The 23,173-nt window shown below is 44.3% G+C and overlaps 2 protein-coding genes across 3 annotated transcripts; both read left to right on the top strand.

Moving 5' to 3' along the window:
- The first annotated feature begins 3,653 nt into the window (after window positions 1–3,653).
- PLA2G12A (phospholipase A2 group XIIA) lies at window positions 3,654–8,941 on the top strand. Its single transcript, XM_059817397.1, has 4 exons — window positions 3,654–3,867; window positions 4,908–4,984; window positions 6,115–6,280; window positions 7,337–8,941. The coding sequence occupies exons 1-4, from the start codon at window positions 3,654–3,656 to the stop codon at window positions 7,453–7,455; spliced, it is 576 nt and encodes a 191-aa protein (XP_059673380.1). The 3' UTR covers window positions 7,456–8,941.
- Window positions 8,942–11,893: 2,952 nt separating this feature from the next.
- Window positions 11,894–23,119, top strand: CASP6 (caspase 6). 2 transcript variants are annotated; one of them, XM_059817910.1, is made up of 8 exons: window positions 11,894–11,940; window positions 13,833–13,874; window positions 14,628–14,670; window positions 16,706–16,852; window positions 18,010–18,086; window positions 18,540–18,715; window positions 20,934–21,090; window positions 21,716–23,119. In XM_059817910.1, exons 1-8 carry the CDS (start codon window positions 11,910–11,912, stop codon window positions 21,949–21,951), a joined length of 909 nt encoding a protein of 302 aa, XP_059673893.1. In that variant the 5' UTR covers window positions 11,894–11,909; the 3' UTR covers window positions 21,952–23,119. The 2 variants fall into 2 exon arrangements, with proteins under 2 accessions (XP_059673893.1, XP_059673894.1); XM_059817911.1 differs by lacking the exon at window positions 16,706–16,852.
- Window positions 23,120–23,173: the final 54 nt, after the last annotated feature.

The raw sequence follows: 23,173 nt of genomic DNA, 5'->3' as shown, positions 1-23,173 counted from the left end.
AGCCGTGCAAAAAGGAACACTAGTCCTCTTTTACAATCAGCAGCCATGTAACTTAGCAACAATCAGTACAAATCTTTAAAGAATGTATTTTGAAAATTCTTAATGCTCTATGAATACCACAATTTTGCAGAAGCCAGAGAATTTTACAGTCACATGAGTCCGCAGCAAAAGTCTCTAATAAAAGCAGGGAAATGAAAACACCTTTTTCTTGTTGTTACTTTGTTTTTTTTCCCCCACATTTCACATTGCCTTTCAATTGCGGTTGCTTATTTATTTAAAATGGACAACCATACTGAACGCAGTGGTTGGAAAGTGACTGCACTGGCAGACAGAACAGCAACCAGAGCACTTCAGAGAACTTCCATCATCTCCAGGTCTAGGTCGCTAGAAACTCTCAGGACGCTGCCTTGCTTGGCAGTTGATTCTTTAGGCTTACTGCCAAAGTAGACTTCAGATCATCTATTAATTGACAGATTGACTATAATCATGAGATTTGTTGTAATGCAACAATTACCCAAACAACAACTCTGTTTGGTGGTAGTTTTTCTGGCTACAAACTCAGGTGATTTTTATCTCATTGATATACCTCATCTGATCATCTAGCTTGGGGCAATTTTTGTAGCTGTAAGTTCTATTAATTTAACCGCAGTTGGTCACAAACAACAAAGGAATTTTAAAACTTGAATCTTCAACTTAAATAAAGAGCATCTTTACTATCTTAAGTTCTCTTCGTATGTCTGTATATATATATATATTTCTGGTATCCAACAAACTCTTAACATCAAGTAGGGTTTTACTGCCTGTGTGTGTGTAGATGTGTATTTATATATATATATATATACACACACACATATACACACAATTTATATAACAATATATAAAAATAAAACATCTCTGTATTATACATATAGACTTCATTCTACAAAACCAAGTTACAGATCTAAAGTTAAAAATTAATACTCTCAGGGGTAAAACGCCCCCACCAAATTCTCAAATTAGCACATGCTTCCTACAGAATTGTGAAACAGTAATGCCAAGAAAGAACATCCAGGGCTTGATCCTGCAATGTGCAGTCAGGGGGAGTTTTGCTGCTGCCTTAACTGACCCAGAACTGGACGAAGTCAAGGGGCCATCAACAAAACTGGAACGATTAAGCAGAAAATCTTTCTGCTTTCACCAATCCACGTGAGGAAGTTCTGCCCACGTGATAATCGGGAAGCACAGCCCAAAGGACCACTGTGTGAGCTACACATTTTTAGACAGCAGTAACGGTGCCTGCTGTAAGCAAACATCAGTCTATACATAATAGTCTCGCATTTGGCAAGAGTTATGCACAGAAAGCATGCACAAAATTTGTTAAATGTACTAGAATTTGGTTTGTGGATTGGTACCCTCGACACAAAACTGTCAAATAGCTTCAGGGCCATCTCGGGCAGTTCCATCAAACTGCTCAATAGTTTTAGAACATACCTCACTGTATTCTAATTTACAAATGGTTTTAATATCTGCTTTACTTTATTCCTCCCAATTAATTATCCTGTTGAATAAATAGCATACGTTCACACAACACAGCTGTTTTGGTGGGTTTTTTTCTATAATTCACCATAGTCTGCTTCAGACAACATTTTTACATTTTCATTGACTTTTCTTCATCTTCCAGTCTTGTAAAAAACCCACATCAGCATGAATTTGTCATGGAAAGACACTGTCAATCACCAATAACTAAAGTAAGGGTATGAATTGCTTGTCTTAACCCCCTCCCAACCAGGCTTGCTATTTAGGAAAGCATTTAAGGATGTTCCTACACAGGAATTATTTTGCTGAATCAGGGGCTTTGTAATCATAGGGAAAAGCTGAAGAGGTGTAGGAAGAGCTCCCTCTTTTGTTTGACTTAACTTCTGTAAAGAACTTTTTCCACCTGTTTCTTCAATTAGCTACAAATAATATTAAGTGCTGAGGCTGAAAAGGAAACAAACAGTAGAATATTTACCATGTATCTGTCTGTTCTGTCTGTTGATCTGGAAGTCTCTTGGTTTTCTTTCCATTTCCTGTTCTTCTTTACAGTGAACTTTGTCCTGAAGCCCAGTATTACTATGTTCTGAGGGATTCCACACGTCTTAAAACAGAGCTTTCATTACAAAAATTAGAACGATTTCCACATGGTTCCACTTCAGCTCATCTGTGAAGCATCTAGAATTTAAATATAAAATCAATAAAAAAAATTATCATTTAAAAAACCCCACAAAACCAAACAGGATGTTTAGCAAGCGAGTTCGTTTTGGTCTGATTTTTCTTTTCAGCAAATCAAGACTGGGCTGTTTAAAGACATACTTTCATTTTGCCCTCTTTTACAACCCTGACTCACATGTTTGATGATGTTACCTGAAAATTAATCACTCGCGTGTGTAAAGGTCACTGGATCAGTTTCCTTCACTTTGAACATCACCATAAAATTAGGTTAAAATTTTAACACTTCAAGCACGTATTCCCTACTGCATTTTTTTTGGCTTCTAAACGAGCGTGCTTTCCAAAAGGTCATGTTTTTCTAGCTGTATTAATACAAGTTCTCCCCCAGGGCTGCACGGACAGAGAGCAGGCTGTGGTTTGGGGCACACCTCTCCCACAGGCAGCATTTGCTCCAAGGCACCGTGCCAACCGAGCCCTGACACGGCGGGCACTAAACCTGCCCTTCCTTCCAGCCTGGAGAAGAGGAGGCTGAGGGGAGATCTCATTGCTCTCTACAATTACCTGAAAGGGGGTTGTGGGGAGGTGGGTGTTGGTCTCTTCTCCCATGTAACTAGCGATAGAACGAGAGGAAATGGCCTCAAGTTGTGCCAGTGGAGGTTTAGACTGGATATTAGGAAAAATGTCTTTCCTGAGAGAGTGGTGAAGCATTGGAACAGGCTGCCCAGGGAGGTGGTGGAGTCACCATCCCTGGAGGTGTTCAAGGAACGTGTGGACATGGCACTGCGGGACATGGTTTAATGGGCATGGTGGGGTTGGTTGATGGTTGGACTTGATGATCTTACAGGTCTTTTCCAACCTCAGTTATTCTGTGATTCCCTTCAGCCCCACGGCTGAATATCTCAACAGCTGGCTAGGAAATGGAAATACAAAAGTCCTGGGGTTTCCTATCACCCGACAGGGCCCTGCTCACCCCGCACCACCCCGCCGTACAAAGCGGCAGCCAGCTGCCCTCCCGCTTTGTACGGGGACAGGTTTGGAAGAGGTCCCCCCGGGGAGCAAGGGGCACCCTGACCTGCTGGAGACGGCGGCCCTCCTCCCGCTGCCGCAGCCCGCCGGGCCCGGGGCAGGCGCTAGGCCGCCTCTCGCCATGCCGCCTCTTGCCGCCTGTGGGCGGGGGGGAGAGGCCCTGCCCGGCTGCCCCGCTCTGCCCCCTCACAGCCCCCCGGCGCTGGTTTTCCTCCCTACCCCACGCCAGCCGGCGGCCAGCACCCCGCTCCCCTCAGGGCGGCTGAGGCGCGGCCCCGCGCTCCCTCCGCCGCGGCGGCAGAAGGCCCCTCCCCGCCGGGCGGGCGGGGGCGGCGCCCGCGGGGACGATGGCGGCGGCGGGCCGGGCCGGGCCGGCGGGACGCTGCGGGAGCGGGCAGGCGGCGGGGGCTTAGCGGGCGGCCGGCGGGGCGCCGCTCGGCATGGCCCGCGCCCTGCTGCTGCTGCCGCTGCTGCTGGCCTGCGCCTGGCTGGGCCCGCGGCCGGCGCGGTGCCAGGAGGCGCCGCAGACCCCCGACTGGCGGATGACGCTGAAGACCATCCGCAACGGGGTGCACAAGATCGACGTGTACCTCAACGCGGCCCTCGACCTCCTGGGCGGCGAGGACGGCCTCTGCCAGTACAAGTGCAGCGACGGTGAGGCGGGCGGCGGGGCGGGGGGCCCGCGGCGGCCCTTGCCCGCCCGCCCTCCCTCCCTCCGGGCGGCCCGGCCCGGCCCGGTCAGCCCGGCCGGGGCTGGGAGGGCGGGCGGCCGGGAGCCGCTCCCTGGGGCCGGGGCGCAGCCGCAGCGGGAACGGCAGGAGCGGGCTGGAGGCGGCTCCCCGCCCGTCCCCGGCTGCCGGGCGGGCGGTGCTGCGGAAAAGGGGTGTCTTGCCCGGCGCTTCAGGCCCTCCGGGTCTCTCTGGGCTGACTCGGCTCTCTGGGTGGGAGGGTGGGGGGAGTCAGGACGGGGGGTTGGTGGCGGCACCCTGGCTGGCTCCGCAAGAGTGGCCGGGACACCGTGACATTTCCTCTCTCTGCTAGAACACCCACTTTCCAAACACGTTTTTTTCTTCGCCGTTACTTTTAATCCTGGCCTCAGCTTGGTTTTGATACCGAAACAAGGGGAAGGGTCATTTTTCAAATTAACTCCACAACTTTCCTTAACTTGGGATGCAGAATTCCCTGTCTTGCTGCTGCATTAGTCAGTGTTGACGGAGGCGTGACTTCAGCAGTCTCTACTAATTTACATTTTATTGATGTTACAGTTGTAGAAATAAAAAAGATGATTCATTCCGGTTAATTTTAAAGGTTAAGCTAGAAAAATCAGAGCACTACTGTTGCTCGCATGTAAAGCATATTAGTATCAATGACCTGACTCTAAAATACTGTTCTTTAATGTAGTCCTACATACTGCCCACTTAACTGACACATCAATTTTAGTAACTCAAGCTCTTTTTTTCTTTAACTTGTGAAGCTAACATTAACACTTGCCTAGGTGTCTTGTCCCCCTTTTTTTAAAAAAATGCTGAGTAGCCCTAAGTTGTAACTTGGTAGTAATTGCTGATATTCAGGTGCCTCAATATATGCATAAGTTAAAAATATAAGTGATAACTGTCTCAATGCCTGTGGTGAGTTTTGACAGTACTAAAATTCTGTGCAAAAAACCTGAGGCATGATAAATTACCTTTTTTCAGGATCAAAGCCCCTTCCTCGCTATGGATATAAACCTTCACCACCAAATGGTTGTGGATCCCCTTTATTTGGAGTTCAGGTAAGTATTTCCATTTTGGGGCTTCTTTGTGTGTCTTTCGTACGTCAACTTTCTGGGCGGTTTTTTCCCTCCTCCGTTCTAAGGGTGAGACAGCATCCGTGTACAATGCCCCTGCTTTTATCAGCTCCAGCGCGTGCTTTGGTAAAAACACATGGAAAATGTCAGTATTATAAGCGAACATAACGTAAACATTTTCATCAGTGACATAAAATACTGTAGGGATAAAATAGAATGATGATGATTAATTTCTAATTTTTTAACTGTAAGTGGTTTGTTCTGACGATCTTGAAAGCGTTGAATAACCCCAGCTGTAGCCCTGTGGGAGTGGAGGGTTTGGCTCCCAACTCTTTCTGTCCTTACCGACGCCGACCCATTGTCCTTAATGCTAGAAAGAAAATACGGGTTAGCTTAGGTACTGGCTGTGGCTGGGATGGAGTTAACTTCCTTTGTAGCAGGCCGTGTGGCGCTGTGTTTGGGATTTTTGGCTAAAAGTGTTGATGGTTTTGGCTGTTGCTGAACAGTGATTGCACAGCTTTGGGACTTTCTCTTTGTTCCCCACTCTGCCCATCTGCCGCCCCAGAGCGTAGGCTGGGGCCGGGCAAGAGCTTGGGAGGGGACGCAGCTGACCCGAATTGGCCAGAGGGATATTCCGAATTGCACAGAGTCATGCTTAGCAATAAAAACTGGAGTAGTGGAAGAAGGTGGTGGTGGTGGGGTGTTTGGCTTCGGAGGTGGCTGTTGCTCAGGGACTGGCTAGGCATCTGCTTGTGGGACGTGGTGAATGATTGCTTTTGCACTGGTTATTTTGGGGCATTTTTCCCCTCTTTCATGCACCGATTAAACTGTCTTTATCTCGACCCACAAGTTTTCTTGCTGTTGCTCTTCCTATTCTCTCCTCCATTCCATGGAGGGGGACAAGGGGTGAGCAAGCAACTCTGTGGGCGCTTGGCTGCTGGCCGGGGTCAAACCACCACAGCTTACTAGAGGTGAACAGCAAAATACAGAGATAAGTGAATGACAGCTGCATTGACCGCATTAGTTTTTAATTTCAAACTGTTACAGTCTGTTCATAGGCCATATCTTTCTTAACTGGAACACAAATGGAGTGTGGGGGGGGATTTTCTTCACAGTTTGACATTGGTATCCCTTCGATGACAAAGTGCTGCAATCACCACGACAGATGCTACGATACCTGTGGCAATAAAAAAAATGATTGCGATGAGCAGTTTCAGTCCTGCCTCTCCAAAATTTGCAGAGATGTGCAGAAGACACTTGGAATCTCAGAGAGTGTCCAGGGTAAGTGTAAAAAAGCCTTTCTTTTTTTTTCAAGCTTAACCAAGCTTATTTGGCAAAGAACCTTTGTGCAGCACAGTAATGCCACATTTTCATAAGCTGATGCTGTTGCTGAAAGATGCCTTGTTCTGCCCTCTTGTTGTGCAGCCCAGACACTCGTACAGCAGAGCAATGACACAGCATAGGAAAATGATCAGGGTTAAAACTAACCTCGAGGGGAAAAATTAATGTTTTCAATTTAGGAGTATGAATATGGGAATACAACTTGATGAAAATGCATATCTAATTCTTGCGTTTACTGTAGTATAGCTGAATAGTCACTGTTCCACTGAGTGAGTTCTAAATGTCTACTGCGTGTGATTGATTGCTAGTAAACTGTAGGAAAACACTGAATTGTTTCCTTTTATGAAGTAAGATATTAGAATAATACATTGTTACACTGGAATTTGTTAACGCCATCCCGTAGTGAATAAATTTTAGGTTTTTCAGTAACGGGACATACGATACTCATTCTGGTTGTGGGCCTGCATCTGATCAATACATGACATAACCACACTTTTTAACTTACACAATGTCACTTTTACAGTACATAGTCCCACTGAGAGCAGCCAGTTTTTAGAATAAGCCTATGTTTGAACTTCTCAAATTTATTTAACTGCAAAGAAGTTGTCATGTTAGTGTTTAGTGTTAGAACTGGTGAATATTTGCTCAATTCTGTTGAGCTGCTGTTAAAGATGGCAACCTCTGCATACACTGGGATGCAAAAAGTGAGGGGGTAAAACAGCTCCTTCATCTTTCCGAGACTAAGTGATGTATCTAACACTGGTAACATTCCACACGCGATGAATTTTCTTGTTCCTTTCGGTTGGCATATGAAAAGTCTTTACTCACAACTTAACTGATTCTGTATTGGTTCAGTCTTTCATTTGACAATATATTTGCTATGCCCAGAGAAGGGGCAAATTTCTTAAAATCGTTCTCAGTTTGCCTGGCGTAGTTTCTTTAAGTTTCATATTCCATTCAAAGAATACTTTTAACTGAACTCCTCTCTGCTTGCAGCTTGTGAATCAACTGTTCAGCTGTTGTTTGATGCGGTTATACATTTAGGATGTAAACCATACCTGGATAGCCAGAGAGCTGCATGTATGTGTCGTTATGAGGATAAGACAGATCTCTGAAAGAAGATACTGAGATCTCATGGTATAGAATAAAGTCAAAGACTCAGCTGGAATGAAGCAAGCATTTGGTTACAAAGCTTTATGCTTTTTCAGACGGTATATATTGAACACTGACATGAACATACTGGTTTGAAAGTCACTATGATATTCTTCCTAATGTAAACAAGAAACAAGTCGTCCTTCTCTTCCCCCTTTACACCAGAAACTTGGAAACGGAAATTAGTTTCCTTTTGGTGTATGTCCGCTCAGGGTACACTATTGTAAAACACTAGTGCCATTTTAAAGTTTTTAAGAAAATTCCATAATGGGGAAACGCAGCAGAGTTGTATTGAATTCTCAGATGATTTTTAATATAGGTCACATTTTAGGTTTACTAGCAGTTGATGCATCTGATAGATCCAACAGGAAAGAGCGTTTTGTGTGTGTTGGTACGGCATCTCCAAGAGCCTGTACTTTTATGCTTTTGGTACAATTGCCTTCAGTTCTCTCTGATGTATGCTGTCCCATGGGTTTGTTTTTTTAAAAAAAAAACAAAAACAAACAACCCCCCCTAAACCCTTAGCAAGGGTATACATCTGCAGTACATATTGCTACCTGATTCTATATCAACCTTACTTCTGCAACACTTTTCAGATCAAATATGTTGATCCTTTCAAGGCTTGACCACTAAAATGAACAGTTTGCAACCTAAGGATATACTTTTGATTTGACAAAATAGTGGAATGTAGTTGCTATGTTATTTTTAAAACGAATCAAATGTTTATTTTTCAAATAAAACATTTTGTGTTGTGTATTATATGCATAGAAAGGATACCTTGTTCAAAGAAGTTGATTTATATCTGTCTTGTGGCACAACTTGGTTCCTGTATTCATCTTTGCTTTCATTTAGTCCATTCTGATGAAAAGTAGAAGAAAATTCCACAGACAGGGTCCGTATGCTCAACAAACCTTTAAATTAAAAGTGCCCTCTGTGAGGCTGACAGATCTTTGAGCCTCTGTTTCTGTCATCTGTTCCCATGACCTCTGTGAGGCTGAGAAACATTCAAGTCTGTACTTCTGTCATCTGTTCCCCCTCTGACTTCTCTAGCTGAAGTCACCTGATGTCTGAATTATTTGGGGTTTGTTCTCTGTACTGACCTTTCATTGCTTATCTCCAGTTGTCAGACCTTAGGTAACTTTTGCATTTGGTCCTCTGCCAAAGATTTTGATTTGCTCTCCTGGTGCCCTCATTCTGCCTTAAAAATCCACAGGAGGAGAGGACTGAAAATGAAAATACTGCATCTGTGACCAGGGAGTGGAAACCATGCTAAAAGCCTAAAATTTACCAGACTCGTGGACTTTAACGTGATTTCTCCTCTCGAAGTACTTTTATATGTTTTTTCTTTACCAGTTGTTTGTAGTGTATTTGCTTTGTTTTTCACTAGAGCTTACTGTACATGACATTGAATGTTAAGTGCCTCACAGAATAAAGTTCCTGCTGAAGTTCTTTGCCTGTGCTTCATAGTTTCTTTTCATATTTGTGGATATGAAGTAGCACTGCAAGAGAGGTATTACTGTAGAGTTTTACAAAACCATGTTTGAAGAACTTGTGGTTCCTCTAAATTTGGTGAAATTTATTTTCTGTCATAGAATTGAAATGACTCTGAATCACCCTGGAATGCCATGGTTGGAACCCTAACAGTCTTTTAGCACCAAAGCAGGGAATCGTAATGGCATTGCTTGTTTAAAATAAAAAAAGTACCACCATGAGTCCAAAACGCTATATAATTCAGCTAGATGGCTGTTCAGTTGTGTAGAAACAAGCTTAAACTAGATACCCAAACAAACAGAGAATTTTCACTGTTGGAAAGAGCTAGTTTTTGTTCCCTTCTGTACTGACCTGTAATTATACCATGAAAGCCTTCCAGAGTTTCCTTCAAACCATTTGTAACGCTGCAGAGCTTTAACGCTGCTAGATAGCACAACAACTGACATGATGATAGTTCCGCTTGCAAACCAGAGGAAGCATTTGACTTCTTCCAGGAAGTCTTTACTTGCGTAAGCTTTTCCTGTAGCAAAAATCCTTGATTACAGTTACCTGTAAACTATACAAAACACATTTTACAAAGCCACAGCCCCAAAATGAAGGGTAGTATCACCCCCGGGATTAATCATAGCATTTAACAACTTTTATTTTTGTATGTAGGTAAAAAATATATGTATTTTTGTATGTAGGTAAAAAATATAATACTATATATAGCAGCTCTTGGCATTTGACTCATGACTACGTGCTTTTATGTAGTTAGTAATACTCTTTAAATATTGCAGGAATTTTTTTTTTTTTTTTTACAGGTTAAAATCTTAATACTCCCTCACGCTATTTTGCTCTTCTGGATGATCTGAGTAACAGCAGTGTGTCCACCATCAAACTCCCTTCTTTGAACTGCAGTTCTGATACAGCCATAATGCTTTTTTCCAGAAACACCTACTTACGATGGAGCTACTGCAATAATCTGAAACTGTTTCACAACATGTACACGCATGTATAACAAAACCTTTCATATATTAAAATGAGCTGGAAATGCACAGCAGTCAAATGCTACCTTAGGCTTCACAGATGTGATCAAGTTACTGGTGACTTGTCTCAACACAGCGGCTGACTGAGTACGCTCTTAGCGTCCAGCAAAACAAAGGGGAAAAGACGTTTGATCGTCTTACTAGGATCTAAGCTAACTGTTGGACTGAGGAACGTTGCTGATACAAGTTCAAACTCTGCTGAACAGAAAGCTGTTACAGAGTCCTAGATTTAGCTTCTACAGCTGCTACTTCACGCAGAATTCTTGGAGCCAGTGGGTTTAGGGGCAGATCTAGTGTGAGCTGAGAGATCCGGGATTTGCAGTTTGCAAAAAATCAATCTGCTGGGTAAGAGTCTAAATGTTTCTTAGTGAAAGACGCTAAACTCTTCCAGTAGTATCATGTTCTAACTAAAGTATACACAAAGACAATTTAAACAACAGTTTTATCTTGATCTAGCTGCCTACTGACAGCCTGAGGATAACAAGTCCGAACAGGGGGAAAACAAGCAAAGGCAATTAGAAATACCCATTGCTCCTTTAACCAAAAGGGAGATACCTTGTCTAAAAGATTTAGTCATGCAAGAAGCCTGTGTAAAAACAGGCTAAACAGACTGGGTAAAAATACCTAAAATCCCACTCTAAATCCGCCTCCTTTTTTGCTTGTAGCAGCAATCTCTAAGAGCCTGTTCACACTTGAGTTTACCCTAGAGCCTACCTAGAAATAGGCCAGACAGGAAATTAGATCCATCCACAGTACAAATCTGCAAAGCTCTTATACAGAAAGATGTTTTTTTGTCAGTGGGTTTGGTTTAGAAGCTGTTGTTTCTTACGCAATCAATCTGTGAACAGTAAGTGCCGTATAATGAACAAGTTGGGAATACCGGCATTTGTTGAGATACCTCGGCACTCTCTTCGGTACCTTGGTGCTCTCCTCGGAGTTCTAAGATCATCAAAGAGAACTGGTGCAAGAATGGAGCAAAGCTGCAGAATTACATACATCCAAACCTCTCAAGGGTTTATATGTGGGTGCCCGAACGAAAATGCATTTTGAGTGACCGTAGACTTACTGCAAAGGAAACAGTATGTGCTGTTAAGGGGACTTCTAAGACAGTTCCGAAAAATCTCACAGTAGCTTCTCACCGCGTATCAGGATGACACCTTTGTATCTGACGGCGCAGTTAACGAAACGCGGTCACTAAAGCACCCGTCACAGCCACGCAGGGAGTGCGTGACAAACTTCAACAGCCGTCGCTTTAACACATCACCCTCAATTTTCCCGGCTGAGTTTCGACCTACCGCAGCCGGCCCTCGCAATCCCTGCCACCGGCGTTACAGGTTTACCTTCGGAGCGCGGCCCTCCGCCCGCAGCCCCGGGAAGGCCTCGAGCCCCCGCCGCCGGCCGTCCCCCTCGGCTGCAGGCAGCCGCCTCTCCGCCGGGTGCTGCTGCCGCTGCCTCCCGCCCCGGCCACCGGGACCCCCGCCGCCCTCCCGCCCCGGCCACCGGGACCCCCGCCGCCCTCCCGCCCCGGCCACCGGGACCCCCGCTGCCTCCCGCCCCGGCCACCGGGACCCCCGCCGCCCTCCCGCCCCGGCCACCGGGACCCCCGCTGCCTCCCGCCCCGGCCACCGGGACCCCCGCCGCCCTCCCGCCCCGGCCACCGGGACCCCCGCCGCTCTCCCGCCCCGGCCACCGGGACCCCCGCTGCCTCCCGCCCCGGCCACCGGGACCCCCGCTGCCTCCCGCCCCGTTTATTAGCAGAGGCGGCGGCCGCCGCCGGAGCAAAGGCCGCTGAACGCCCTGCCCCCGAGGCGGTGCCTGGGCCGGGCGGAGGAGGCGGGCCGGCCCCGGGAAGGCAGGGCGCGGAGGCACGGCAGGCCGGGGTACCTCTGTCCGCCGTCATGTCGGGCTCGGAGCGGCGGCGGCCGGCAGGTAGGACTGAGGGGGCAGGCGGGTAATGGCGGCCGCCCGCGCGGTTGTTGGGGCGGCTGGTGTTCGGCGGTCCCCGGGCCGCCCCCGTGCTCTGGCGACAGGGGGTTCAGCCCGGGCTGCGGCGCCTGGGGTAGGCACGGTGCCGGTGGCCCCCCGCGGGGGTGGTGCGGGAACGGGGACCTCCCCTCCGCGCTGACGCGGAGCGGCGGAGCGGGGCCCGTGCCTGGCGGTGGCCGCCGACGTTCGTGGGGAGCGCGGCCTTCGCTTCCCCTGAGGGAAGGAAGGGGAGCGGGGGAAGGTGGCCGGCGGGGAGGAGGAGGGCGCGGCGGCGGAGGCAGCCAAGGCGGAAGTAGATGGGCGCTTAAATCCCAGCGCTGAGGGGAAAGTCCACTGTCCCCTCCCGCCGCCATAGCTGCGGGAAATGGAAGGCGGGGAGCCCGGCCCCGGGGGAGCCCGGCCCCGGGGGAGCCCGGCCCCGGGGGAGCCCGGCCCCGGGGGAGCCCGGCCCCGGGGGAGCCCGGCCCCGGGGGAGCCCGGCCCCGGGGGAGCCCGGCCCCGGGGGAGCCCGGCCCCGGGGGAGCCCGGCCCCGGGGGAGCCCGGCGTGGCGGCGGCTGGGGAGGGGGGAGCGGGGCGAGGGGTTGTTTTGTCGACACAGAAGAAAAACAGCTGCCAGCATAAAAAAGAGGGGGGGGGCACGGTGGATAGCCGGGGTTCAGGTGCCCAGGAAGAACGGCGATGTGTAACGGGAGGACAGGAGGAGCAGCAAAACCCGGTAGGTTTGGTTCCGGAAGATGCTGTTAGGCTTACATATACTTTTTTTTAGTTTGGTGCCATTTGGTTACTGGTATTTTCTAAATGCCATGTCCTTTGGCCCAAATGATAGACCTATTGAGATGCAAACATACCCAGGGAAACATGCTATCAGATCCCAGTGTAATCCAGTGCACACCTGATCTTGGATTCCTTTGAAACAATCCATCTTCACGAGATTTTAAGACAAGTAAGTAGTCCCATTGCGAGCAAACAGGTTTTAGAACAAGCCTGTGTAAGACAAGCAGAAAGCTTTTCGTAAATCATAATTTAAGTAGCGTTTACTTGAATGAAGCTGCAGTACGACAGTGGCAATGAAAAGCTAGACTGGGAGCTGACTAAACAGGGTTAAAAGAACAGGAAAACCATCTTCCCCTAGTTTCTTTTGGCCCAGGAATTCTGTTCTTCCTGTGTCTACATGACATCATTTTTCCGTCTAAATGTTTGATAATTAACATTTTTATGGTCTGTTGGTTTTTTGAGGGGTGGATTACCCACCCACACCCCCCCTTAAGTTTAGGCAAAAGCATCAGCCAGATCTCAGGTACACAAGCAAAAATACAGTGTAAATTTAAACATACAGATGCACTCTTAAAGATCTCTGGCTTCATATTATCAACAGAGTCACGGGCATAGGTAGTGTTGCTGTGTTCTATCTACACCCATTTTTCAGCACTTCTGTCATTAGTCTGACTTATTTGTCATGTTTCAAGCAGACTGAAATAGCTTTTTTTTTGTGTGCGTTCAGGTTACTAGTGATAATTGTAAGACCCAACACCTGAAAGCATGATCAATATTTGCCAGTGGGAAGTTTACATGTAAATAATAACACTTAGAAGCATGTGGCCCTCCTGTGCTATGGTGTTCAACATAAAAGCTTCTAAAGCCAATTGTAGATTTCTGCAAGTTTATTCAAATGTCTTTATGAACTTTTCTTCTCTATCAATACATAGCTATGTCAGTTTGTTTTGCAAAAGGCTTTAATCACGTGTGAAAAACAGATGTGAAAAGGTAGTATTGTATATACAAAATAGTTTGTAAAATATATTTATACGTGACCCATCTTCTCTTCTAATTGCAGGCCACGTCCAGTTGGATAGCAGACCTACATTAACTACCACAGGTACAGTATAGTACATGGTTTTCATAATGTGGTAGTTAGTCTCTACCAGTAGTAGGAGGAGCATTGAGATGTTTAAGCGAAAGGAATAAATATTTTGGCCTAATGATCTGCAAGCTTTTAGTTCTGCATGCTCCTAAGATGTGCATGTTCCCTCTTGTTCCCACAGTGTTACCTTTATGTGCATTCTCTTACTGGAGATACTTACGTCTATATAGTTTAGCAGAAGAAGAGGTATGAATCTTGCATCTTCTCAGTTGTCATTAGCTATACATACTGTTACACTACCTGCTATGACTCATATACTGCATCCAACCTCAAAGAGAACGCTCAGCTTTGCATTAGCAGCATTACTGAAATAAAAGAAACACCAATGTATTTTTAGATTATGCGAAATCATAACTATTGAGTTAGAGACTCTGTTTAAATAAATACAGCTGGCTAGTTAGTTATGTAAAATAATAATCTCTGAATATGTCTATATAGATACAGATACACATACAGATATAAAATACGCATGTCTTGACCACCTAAAATTCAGACTGTTGGAGTCAGAACTTTAAGAACAGCCTCCAAAAGCTGTGGGTGCAGACAAAGGCTAATGAAGCTGTTTAACTGCATGCCTACTTACCTGATGTGTGAATGAGCTTTTGGTTCACATTAACAGCTAAAGTTTAAGGCTGGATGCACAAGTTCAAATTGTTTCTTTTTAATGAATGATTTAGTGGCTAAATCACTTTTTGATCTCTCTAACAGATGGAAATCAGAACATCACAGAAGTAGATGCACTTGATACAAGGTAAAGTTCTGATGGCAGTGACAGAGAGATGGCCCGTGGCACTGAGGTCAGTGCAGGGTTTTCTGATTTTTGTTAAGAATGTGACTGGATTATTCAACTCAACTCCACCCACTTACAGAACACGTTTCTAGTTTTAGCTACACCAGATGTAGAACCACCCTTCTTATCGTAAAGGCATGCAGAAGGGACTCTCAGGAGCGGACTCCTCTTGTGTCAGGCAACGTGCAGAGACTGTGGCAAAAATACCATCACAGTCTAAGGAACCACTGGGCCGGCTAAGCGATAGAGTGTTGCACAGGAATATATTCCTCAGGAAGGAGGGTAAAGGGACCACGGGATAGTGATTCTATTAATTTTTCCTCCTCCACCTTACAACATCATCTAGCCCTGGAAAAGGTAAACTACCTGCCTGATAACTTCCTTTGCCTCACCCGCTCACTGAACACAGCTGAGCAGAGGAAGAACTATTTAGGGAACCATCCTCTAATGGTCATTCACAGGATCCAGGGACCTACCTGTCCAAAATCCTTACTAGCCCTACGTCTAGCTGACTCCTAAGGAAGACAAATTGCCAAAATCCAAATAAACTCTGGTACTGGTACAGGTGAAATGTCATTCATAATTACAGGGCTGACATATATAGTCTTTGCATTTTATCATATAAAACACTCAAATTGGGGAGAGTGATAAAGCACCCCACTTAACCTTCCTTAATGGTTATCCAGCCAATGTTGTAGAAACCCCCAGACTTTGAACAGTCATCCAGAATTGCTGTTCCCTGTTTGAATACTTATGCAGATGTTACAAAAAAGATGTTTTATTAAGGGGCTGCTCATAATAGAGTGGAGAAGCAGAAATAGTTTACAGATAACTTTGGTCATTTTATAGTGAAACAGAAGCATTTTGCTGATGAAACTGCGATCTTTAAGTAACATCTTCAGGCAAATATTCTAAGTAACTTCTTCCACCAGTTGCACCAAAACTGAACTTTCCATAGCAGGAAAAAAACAGAAACACGCCAAAAATGACAGCTCTGAGTAGAGCCAGTCCTAGGGCAGCATGCCCTGGACTGTCATTCTGTACATCTGTAGCACTGGCCTTGGCTATTGCCAGAAGCGTTTTAGTTTCCGTTCCCTGCACCGATACTTCTGTCTACAAAAGCAGTAAGATGCTTCATCTGCTTCATCTCTCGAAATGCAGCCATGCCAACACTTGGAAACAGCCTTTTAGGTTCAAGTGTAGAGTCCATAGCGTGCTATCACAGACATCTATGTTGTGTTTTGCTCATAAACCAATAAAATTGCTGAATGCTTCACACGATTGTTGCCATGATAACTTAAAGTCCTCTACTTAGAAGCTGGGTTGGTCATTTGTTCTGTCCTTCAGAACAACACTGTCCTTCAGCTTTAGGATTTTGTTGGCTGGTTGCTAAAAACTTAGACTAACAGTTGTACTGTCATACCTTTCATCTTGTTAGGGTAAAATAATACAAATTTGTTCTCCTTTTGCAAGATACGCTATGCACACTACCTCATCACCAGTTTATAGTCTGTTGGTTATGATGCAGCACTCGGTTTAGTTAGAAGAACTTGAAGCAAATCTCAGACAGCTACAATTCCAAATAAGTATATATGCACTATCCAATTATGTTAAAATAATATTTAGCTAATTGCATAACAGAGAATTGGAGCCAAGTCTACAGTGCAGTGTTCCTTACTGCGTTACTAATGAGACAGCCTCCTGACAAAAGAAAATACAAATACATTGTAGAGAAGTCGTTCAACCTACCTGATAAAGCCTAGTATGCACCCAACACTTGTTTTTTACTAAATTGCTTAACACGCCCAAGCTTTTCAAAAACACCTAATGGTTTAGGCTGTTCCTAAAGTATTGCACATTGTGAGGTCTTGTCTTCTGAAATTGGATCCTCAAAGTCTCTAGTCAATTCAAAAGCCTCAACTACCAGGAATACAGGAAGGAAATTCAGTTAGCCATTAACTCATTTATCAAGAATGTCTTCCGTCTCTGGCAACAGACAAACACGTGATCCTGCAGTGCAATACAAAATGAACCATCAAAGAAGAGGAGTTGCCTTAATCTTCAATCATGAACACTTCTTTTGGCATTTGAAGCTGCTAGATAGACATGGGACTCTTGCAGACAGAAACAATCTGAAACGCAGGTAAGAAACTTGGTTTCTCTACTCAAGCTTCAACTTCAGAAATCATGGTCAAATAAGCAGTTACCGAAATCTTACATTTAAGTATAGAACAAAAAATTTTGCAGAGATCAGCACCTATGCAACCTTGGCAAAGAAAGCCGTAATAAAAAAGCTTTGAGGCACAGTCCTTTGGGGTGTTGATTGACAGCCGGCTGAGTATGAGCCAGCAGTGTGCCCAGGTGGCCAAGAAGGCCAACGGCATCCTGGCCTGTATCAGAAACGGTGTGGCCAGCAGGAGTAGGGAGGTGATCGTGCCTCTGTACTCGGCTCTGGTGAGGCCGTACCTCGAATACTGTGTTCAGTTTTGGGCCCCTCACTACAAGAAAGATATTGAGGTGCTGGAGTGTGTCCAGAGAAGGGCGATGAAGCTGGTGAGGGGTCTGGAGCACAAGTCTGATGAGGAGTGGCTGAGGGAACTGGGGTTGTTCAGTCTGGAGAAGAGGAGGCTGAGGGGAGACCTCATCGCTCTCTACAACTACCTGAAAGGGGGTTGCAGAGAGGTGGGTGTTGGTCTCTTCTCCCAAGTGACTAGTGATAGGACAAGAGGAAATGGCCTCAAGTTGCGCCAGGGGAGATTCAGACTGGATATTAGGAAAAAGTTCTTTACTGAGAGAGTGGTAACACAGTGGAATAGACTGCCCAGGGAGGTAGTGGAGTCACCCTCCCTGGAGGTATTCAAGGAGCGTGTGGATGTGGCATTGTGAGACGTGGCTTGATGGGCATGGTGCTGTGTGGTGTGGGTGGGGTGTGGTTTGGTTTTGGTTTTTTGTTTGGTGTTTTGTTTTTTTTTTTTTTTTGTAATGGTTGGACTTGATGATCTTCCAGGTCTTTTCCAACCTTAGTGATTCTGTGATTCTGAGTCACAGAAACTGCTGGCACAGGTCCTATGATTTCAGTGTGTCCAGAACTCTCTTAGGACAAACTCTTTGAAGTAACTTTAGGTATTACACCTGCACTTGACACCAGTTTGAGTTCAAAAATCAAGTTTAGTAGGTTTTTTCATAAATAATGCATAAACATGAATATTCATTCTCTCATAGGGAAAGCAACTAAGTTGGTAGCAACTGACATATAATTTGAGCAAGATTTTTACTGATACTGATGTGTTTTAACTATAGTTTGACAGACCTTGGATTTGAAGTCAGACTTTTTGATGATCTGAAAGCAGAAGATGTGCTGCAGAAAATTTACGAAGGTAGTAGACTACATATTGGTTATGTCTAACTATTTGTAGCAGAATTTCCAGGTATCTTTTCTTCTATTCTCTCTGTTCATCTAACTTAAAATAATTTTTGTGCAGAAGGGAGTTGTTTAACATTAGAAGGACTTAAGGGTTAGACTTCAGATTATTTAATTGCAATGTAAGTGAAGCCTCTGTGGAGAGAACTAATGAAGTCGGTAAGAACTGAAAGAAAGTACCTGCAGCTGGGAGAAGTTAATAACATTCTTCTTTTTACTTGTAGTAGCCCTTATCTTCAGCCATGTTGCATCATTGCACCTTCAAATCCCTGTGGTGTTACACTCTCTGCAAATTGGGTTCATTTGAAAAAGGACTGATCGGAGATTAAGTTATAGGATACAAAGGTACAATGTTTTTTAAACCTGAAGATCACTGTTTAGTCATCTAAACACCACTTGACTATTTCAGCCTCTAGGGATGACCACAGCAATGCTGACTGCTTTGTTTGTGTGTTCCTGAGTCATGGTGAGAATGATCATGTTTATGCATATGATGGCAAAATCAAAATTGAGACAATCACAGACATGTTCAGAGGAGACAAGTGCCAGAGTCTGGTAGGAAAACCGAAGATATTTATCATTCAGGTAAGATGTCTGTTTCTGAATTCAGTGGAGTTAGCACTCACCTATGTCTTCTTGTAATACAGAAGTCAGTTTTCCTGATACAGTCTTTCCATAAGGGAAAGTTTTTGCATCTTTAGGAAGGAAGGTATGGAAAACTGTTCCTTAAAGGCATTTAAGACAAGGATTCTTCTCTTTTTTTAAAAAATTTTTATGTACACAAGTATTAATATTATCATTCTAGCTGTATTTAATAAAAAATAATTAAAAAGTAATTTTATGAAGAGCAACCCAAATAAAGCCTGTGTCGGATTGACTGTCAGTGTATATTTAATGGCAGAGAAGACTATCATTTTTCTGAGAAGGTTGTGTACAGCCTCACCTCAGTTCCTGCCGTTCACACCTCATAGCCCTAGCCTAGGCTGTAGAAGGCTATCAAACCTCCTTACCTCCATGGTTTCCTTCCAGGCAAGTCCCTTTACTTGATCCTTACAGAAGGTGTTTTTTGTGGGTTTTTTGTTTGGTTGGTTTTGGTGGTGACAGTGATCTTTTTTCTGGCTTGCTTTATTTTTTTTGGTTTGTTTCTTTTCTGTCCATGACCAATACTTGCCATTTCTGGAGAATTTAAAGAACCAATTTAAAGTTTTATTGTCTCAGAAATACTGTTTGTGCTAAGTGGTCAAATAAAGCCCATATAAACCTCCTGTTTCACTCCTTGGTTCACAGGATAATGCAAGTAGGAAGGGACCTCAGGAGGTCTCTGGTCCAGCCTCCTGTTCAAAGCAGAGTCAGTTATGGGTTCAAACCAGGTTACACAGGGCTTTATCCCATCTTTATCCAGATCACAATTAGCAAACTCAAATGAGAACGTGGCTTTCAGCAAATTGTAATTGTAGTAGTTTACACAGTAATTCTAAGAATGACCTTTTTTTTCAAATGAAAGCTTCCTTAAGCACAAGGGCGCTGCAAGAATGAGCACATTGTTAATTCATCTTTCGTTTGGACTCATTCAGCTTTGATTTTTTCTTTTTCCACCAGGTGCCAAAGATGGAAAAATATTTACATATTTCAAGTTATAAGTAATACTTGGAAACATTTATAACATATACGCATCAAAAAGCAAATTAACTTAGTTCAGTTCATCAAATGAGTTCTTTTACAGTACAGTCGGCATAGCATTTACCTTTGGAAATCAGAGGAAACAGCAAGGATGGAACTTCATCACTGTAAATGAAAGATTTTCATGTTTCTCTCTTTAGTGATAGTTCTTAAGTAATGCTTCTTACCTACTTTGTATCTTTCGAGTGTGTTCTTAGCGTCTTATCCTCCATGTATAGCCTTTCTGCAACACTGACAATACTGGGCTCACTTACTGGCTTCTCACAAAAAAACCCTCCCTCAACTAACACATTTGAGACTGAACTAAGAGCATAAGTGTAACAGCATACAATGATGGCTGCGCTTCAGAGCATTTATTCAACACTGCTTTGCCAGCAGGTCTGAGGGAGGTGATTCTTCCTCTCTACTCAGCACTGGTGAGGCTGCATCTGAAATACTGTGTCCAGTTCTGGGTTCCCCAGTACAAGAAAGATACGGACTTAATGGATTGAGTCCTGCAAAGGGCCACAAAGATGATTAAGGGACTGGAGCATCTCATATGAGGAGAGGCTGAGAGACCTGGGACTGTTCAGCTTGGAGGAGAGGGCTCAGGGGAATCTTATCAATGTTATAAACACCTGGTGGGAGGGAATAAAGAAGAGGGAGCCAGGCTCTTTTCAGTGGTGCCTAGTGACAGGACAAGAGGCAACTGGCACAAATTAAAACACATGAAATTCTATCTCGACACAGGAAAACACTTTTTTTTTTTACTGAGAGAGTGGTCAAACAGGGGAAGAGGCTGCCCAGAGAGGTTGTGGAGTATGATGAAGATACTCAAAAGATACATAGTCCTGGACAACCTGCTCTAGCTAACCCGGCTTGAGCCAGGGGGGTTGGACTAGGTGATCTCAAGAGGTCCCTTCCAATCATCTTAGCAATTCTGTGATCATCTCAGAGCTTTCACTGGACTTTGTCACCAATACTTTAATTGATAGAGAAGTAAATGGGTCTTTATGAATCCAGACGCATGGTAATGTGGAACGCCTGACTGAGCAGAAGTCCCCTCTGATTAGTGTCAGAAGTATCATCTTAACACAGGGGAGCTTGGCGGAGGTGAAAGCATAACAATACTTCTCACCAACAGGCGTGTCGAGGTGATAAACATGATGATCCAGTTATTGCTCAGGATTCAGTAGACAGTAGCAATGAATCCATTGTCAATGAGACTGAAGTGGATGCAGCTGGTGTCTATACCCTGCCTGCTGGTGCAGACTTTATCATGTGCTACTCTGTGGCGCAAGGTAAGTTCTAATACTTTACACCTGGTGTCTGATACTTCACTGTAACAAGCTTGAACACTTCTTCATTTTGCAGTCAAAATAAGGAGTACAGTTCCAGGTCATCTGTTTTGCATGTCTGGTAAGTGACATCTCATCTGGGGAAGAGCCTCACATGTTAAGGAAAAAGTGAAAATAAGCCATCAAGGTTGCAGTTAATTTGCCAAGCAGGAACAGTCTCACCATAATCTTGCTGCTGAGCTGTCTGCTGACAACAAGCATTCCCCTCTTTTCTAGGATTGTAGGATTCTGGTGGCTTACAAATTGCCTTGCACTACGTGGCTGTTCTCTCCAGTCCTCCATGTATCTTGTCCTCAGTCCTGTCTGCACTCTTGCAATGTGCAGATACAATCCTGTAAGCTACCAGTCCCTGAACCACGCTCCTCTTGGCTGAGCACTACAAGTGATCTCAAAGCCGTTTCCCATCTACAGTTTCCAGTGGAATTACATAACTGGCGAAGTAAGATTTACACCCAGTAGTAATCCCTTACGGATGCAGCTATAGCGAGCAGTAACTCCCATGAGTCTTTTTTCCAGTGGCATCACTACTTACATTTGGATATCATTTTATGTTTCTGTTCTACAATAGGTTACTTTTCTCATCGTGAAACTTTAAATGGCTCCTGGTACATTCAAGATCTGTGTGAGGCACTTCAGAAGCACGGCTCTTCCTTGGAGTTCACAGAACTTCTTACTGTCGTTAACAGGAAAGTATCTCATCGCAAAGTGGATGTGTGCAGAAACATTGATGCTATAGGAAAAAAACAGATTCCCTGTTTTGCCTCAATGTTAACTAAAAAATTGTATTTTCATCCAAAATCTTAAGTAGATTGTTATTAACAACGACAACCATTAACTAATACTCACTGCAGAAGTGAAAACCAGCCATCTTAGTTCAGGAGACTAATATTCTACAAGATTGTCTGCAAAAACACTGGGATCAAAGTTACAGTTTGCATATATAATAGTTTCCAAAATCTTAAAGTCATTTTAAAGCTTGTATTACAGCTCTGTTCTTCTCAGGGAATTTGGGAAAAGTTGACTGGTGCAAAACTATTAAAAGGTACTCAGATTTTATTGAAATTGGTACTCTAGATTACTTTTTTTCTTAAACGTTTTTTGCTTGCTTGCTAGCTAACTATGGCACATTTTACTATTTCCAAAACATTTCAAATGTTGCATTAGATTAGCTTTTCTTGCTCCAAGAGCACAGTTTACAGGGAGTATGTTTGTAGGGCATCTTTTTAAATCTGTGGACAGCAGTATCCACCTTCCAATTTTTGTGGACTTATAGCTTTTTAGACTTTTTTTTTGAATTTTCTCTCAACACTAAAAAGGAACTTAATTCCTTGAGTACGATTGTAGCATTAATATAGATAAAGGCCGCCTTTTGCTTGCACATCATTTACGTTTGGGGCACAATTAAAGCTTGCTGGTGCTTTGCATCCTCAGGAGAAAAGCAAGCAGTAGTGAAATGAGACCATGCACAGCTTGCTTAGCATGACTTTGGGTAAGCTCACCTTGTACACATCTCTAAAGCTAAAGCAAATAGTTTTAAGGTTCCAGGCTCACTTACAACTGCTGGACATCTCTTAGGCAGCTCTGCAAAATGCAACATATCGCATACTTCAGGCCTTGGTGTTGGATCAGCCTCTTCCCCCCCTTGGCCCCAGAGGAAATCGGTTGTACACTGTCAGGGTGTATATACAAGTGATAGTGTGTTTGTCACCACAGGACGTTTCGCCATAGGATTGTCACTACTGCAGCATCAGTAATTTTAATGATATTTACTAGAAGCAAATATTTCTTTATTATTTTTCACATTATTGGTACATACGCTTAACTCTGGGGGACAATGGAGAACTCAAGCTGAGCAAAGTGTCTTAATCCACTTCCCTGGGTATAAAATAATTGATTTACTGGCTCTGCTTTAGTTAAATCTTTCCATATATTATGTTCCAAGTCACAGATGTTAATTCTTACTATGGCTACTTTTAAGCTTTGTATAAATCATGAATGTATGTATAAAGTTGAATGTTTTGATAAA

Source organism: Gavia stellata, chromosome 5, assembly GCF_030936135.1.
Source record: "Gavia stellata isolate bGavSte3 chromosome 5, bGavSte3.hap2, whole genome shotgun sequence".
NCBI lineage: Eukaryota > Metazoa > Chordata > Aves > Gaviiformes > Gaviidae > Gavia > Gavia stellata.
This window is presented reverse-complemented; position numbering and strand designations above follow the sequence as displayed.

What these genes read in the sequence shown, in the direction of transcription:
- PLA2G12A (XM_059817397.1), top strand. Translation starts at nt 3,654, where the DNA reads ATGGCCCGCGCCCTGCTGCTGCTGCCGCTGCTGCTGGCCTGCGCCTGG. An exon ending in CCCCTTTATTTGGAGTTCAG is followed by an intron (nt 4,985 to 6,114) that starts GTAAGTATTTCC and finishes TTTTCTTCACAG; the next exon opens with TTTGACATTGGTATCCCTTC. An exon ending in AATCTCAGAGAGTGTCCAGG is followed by an intron (nt 6,281 to 7,336) that starts GTAAGTGTAAAA and finishes CTCTGCTTGCAG; the next exon opens with CTTGTGAATCAACTGTTCAG.
- CASP6 (XM_059817910.1), top strand. Translation starts at nt 11,910, where the DNA reads ATGTCGGGCTCGGAGCGGCGGCGGCCGGCAG. An exon ending in ACCTACATTAACTACCACAG is followed by an intron (nt 13,875 to 14,627) that starts GTACAGTATAGT and finishes TCTCTCTAACAG; the next exon opens with ATGGAAATCAGAACATCACA. An exon ending in CGAAGATATTTATCATTCAG is followed by an intron (nt 18,716 to 20,933) that starts GTAAGATGTCTG and finishes TCTCACCAACAG; the next exon opens with GCGTGTCGAGGTGATAAACA.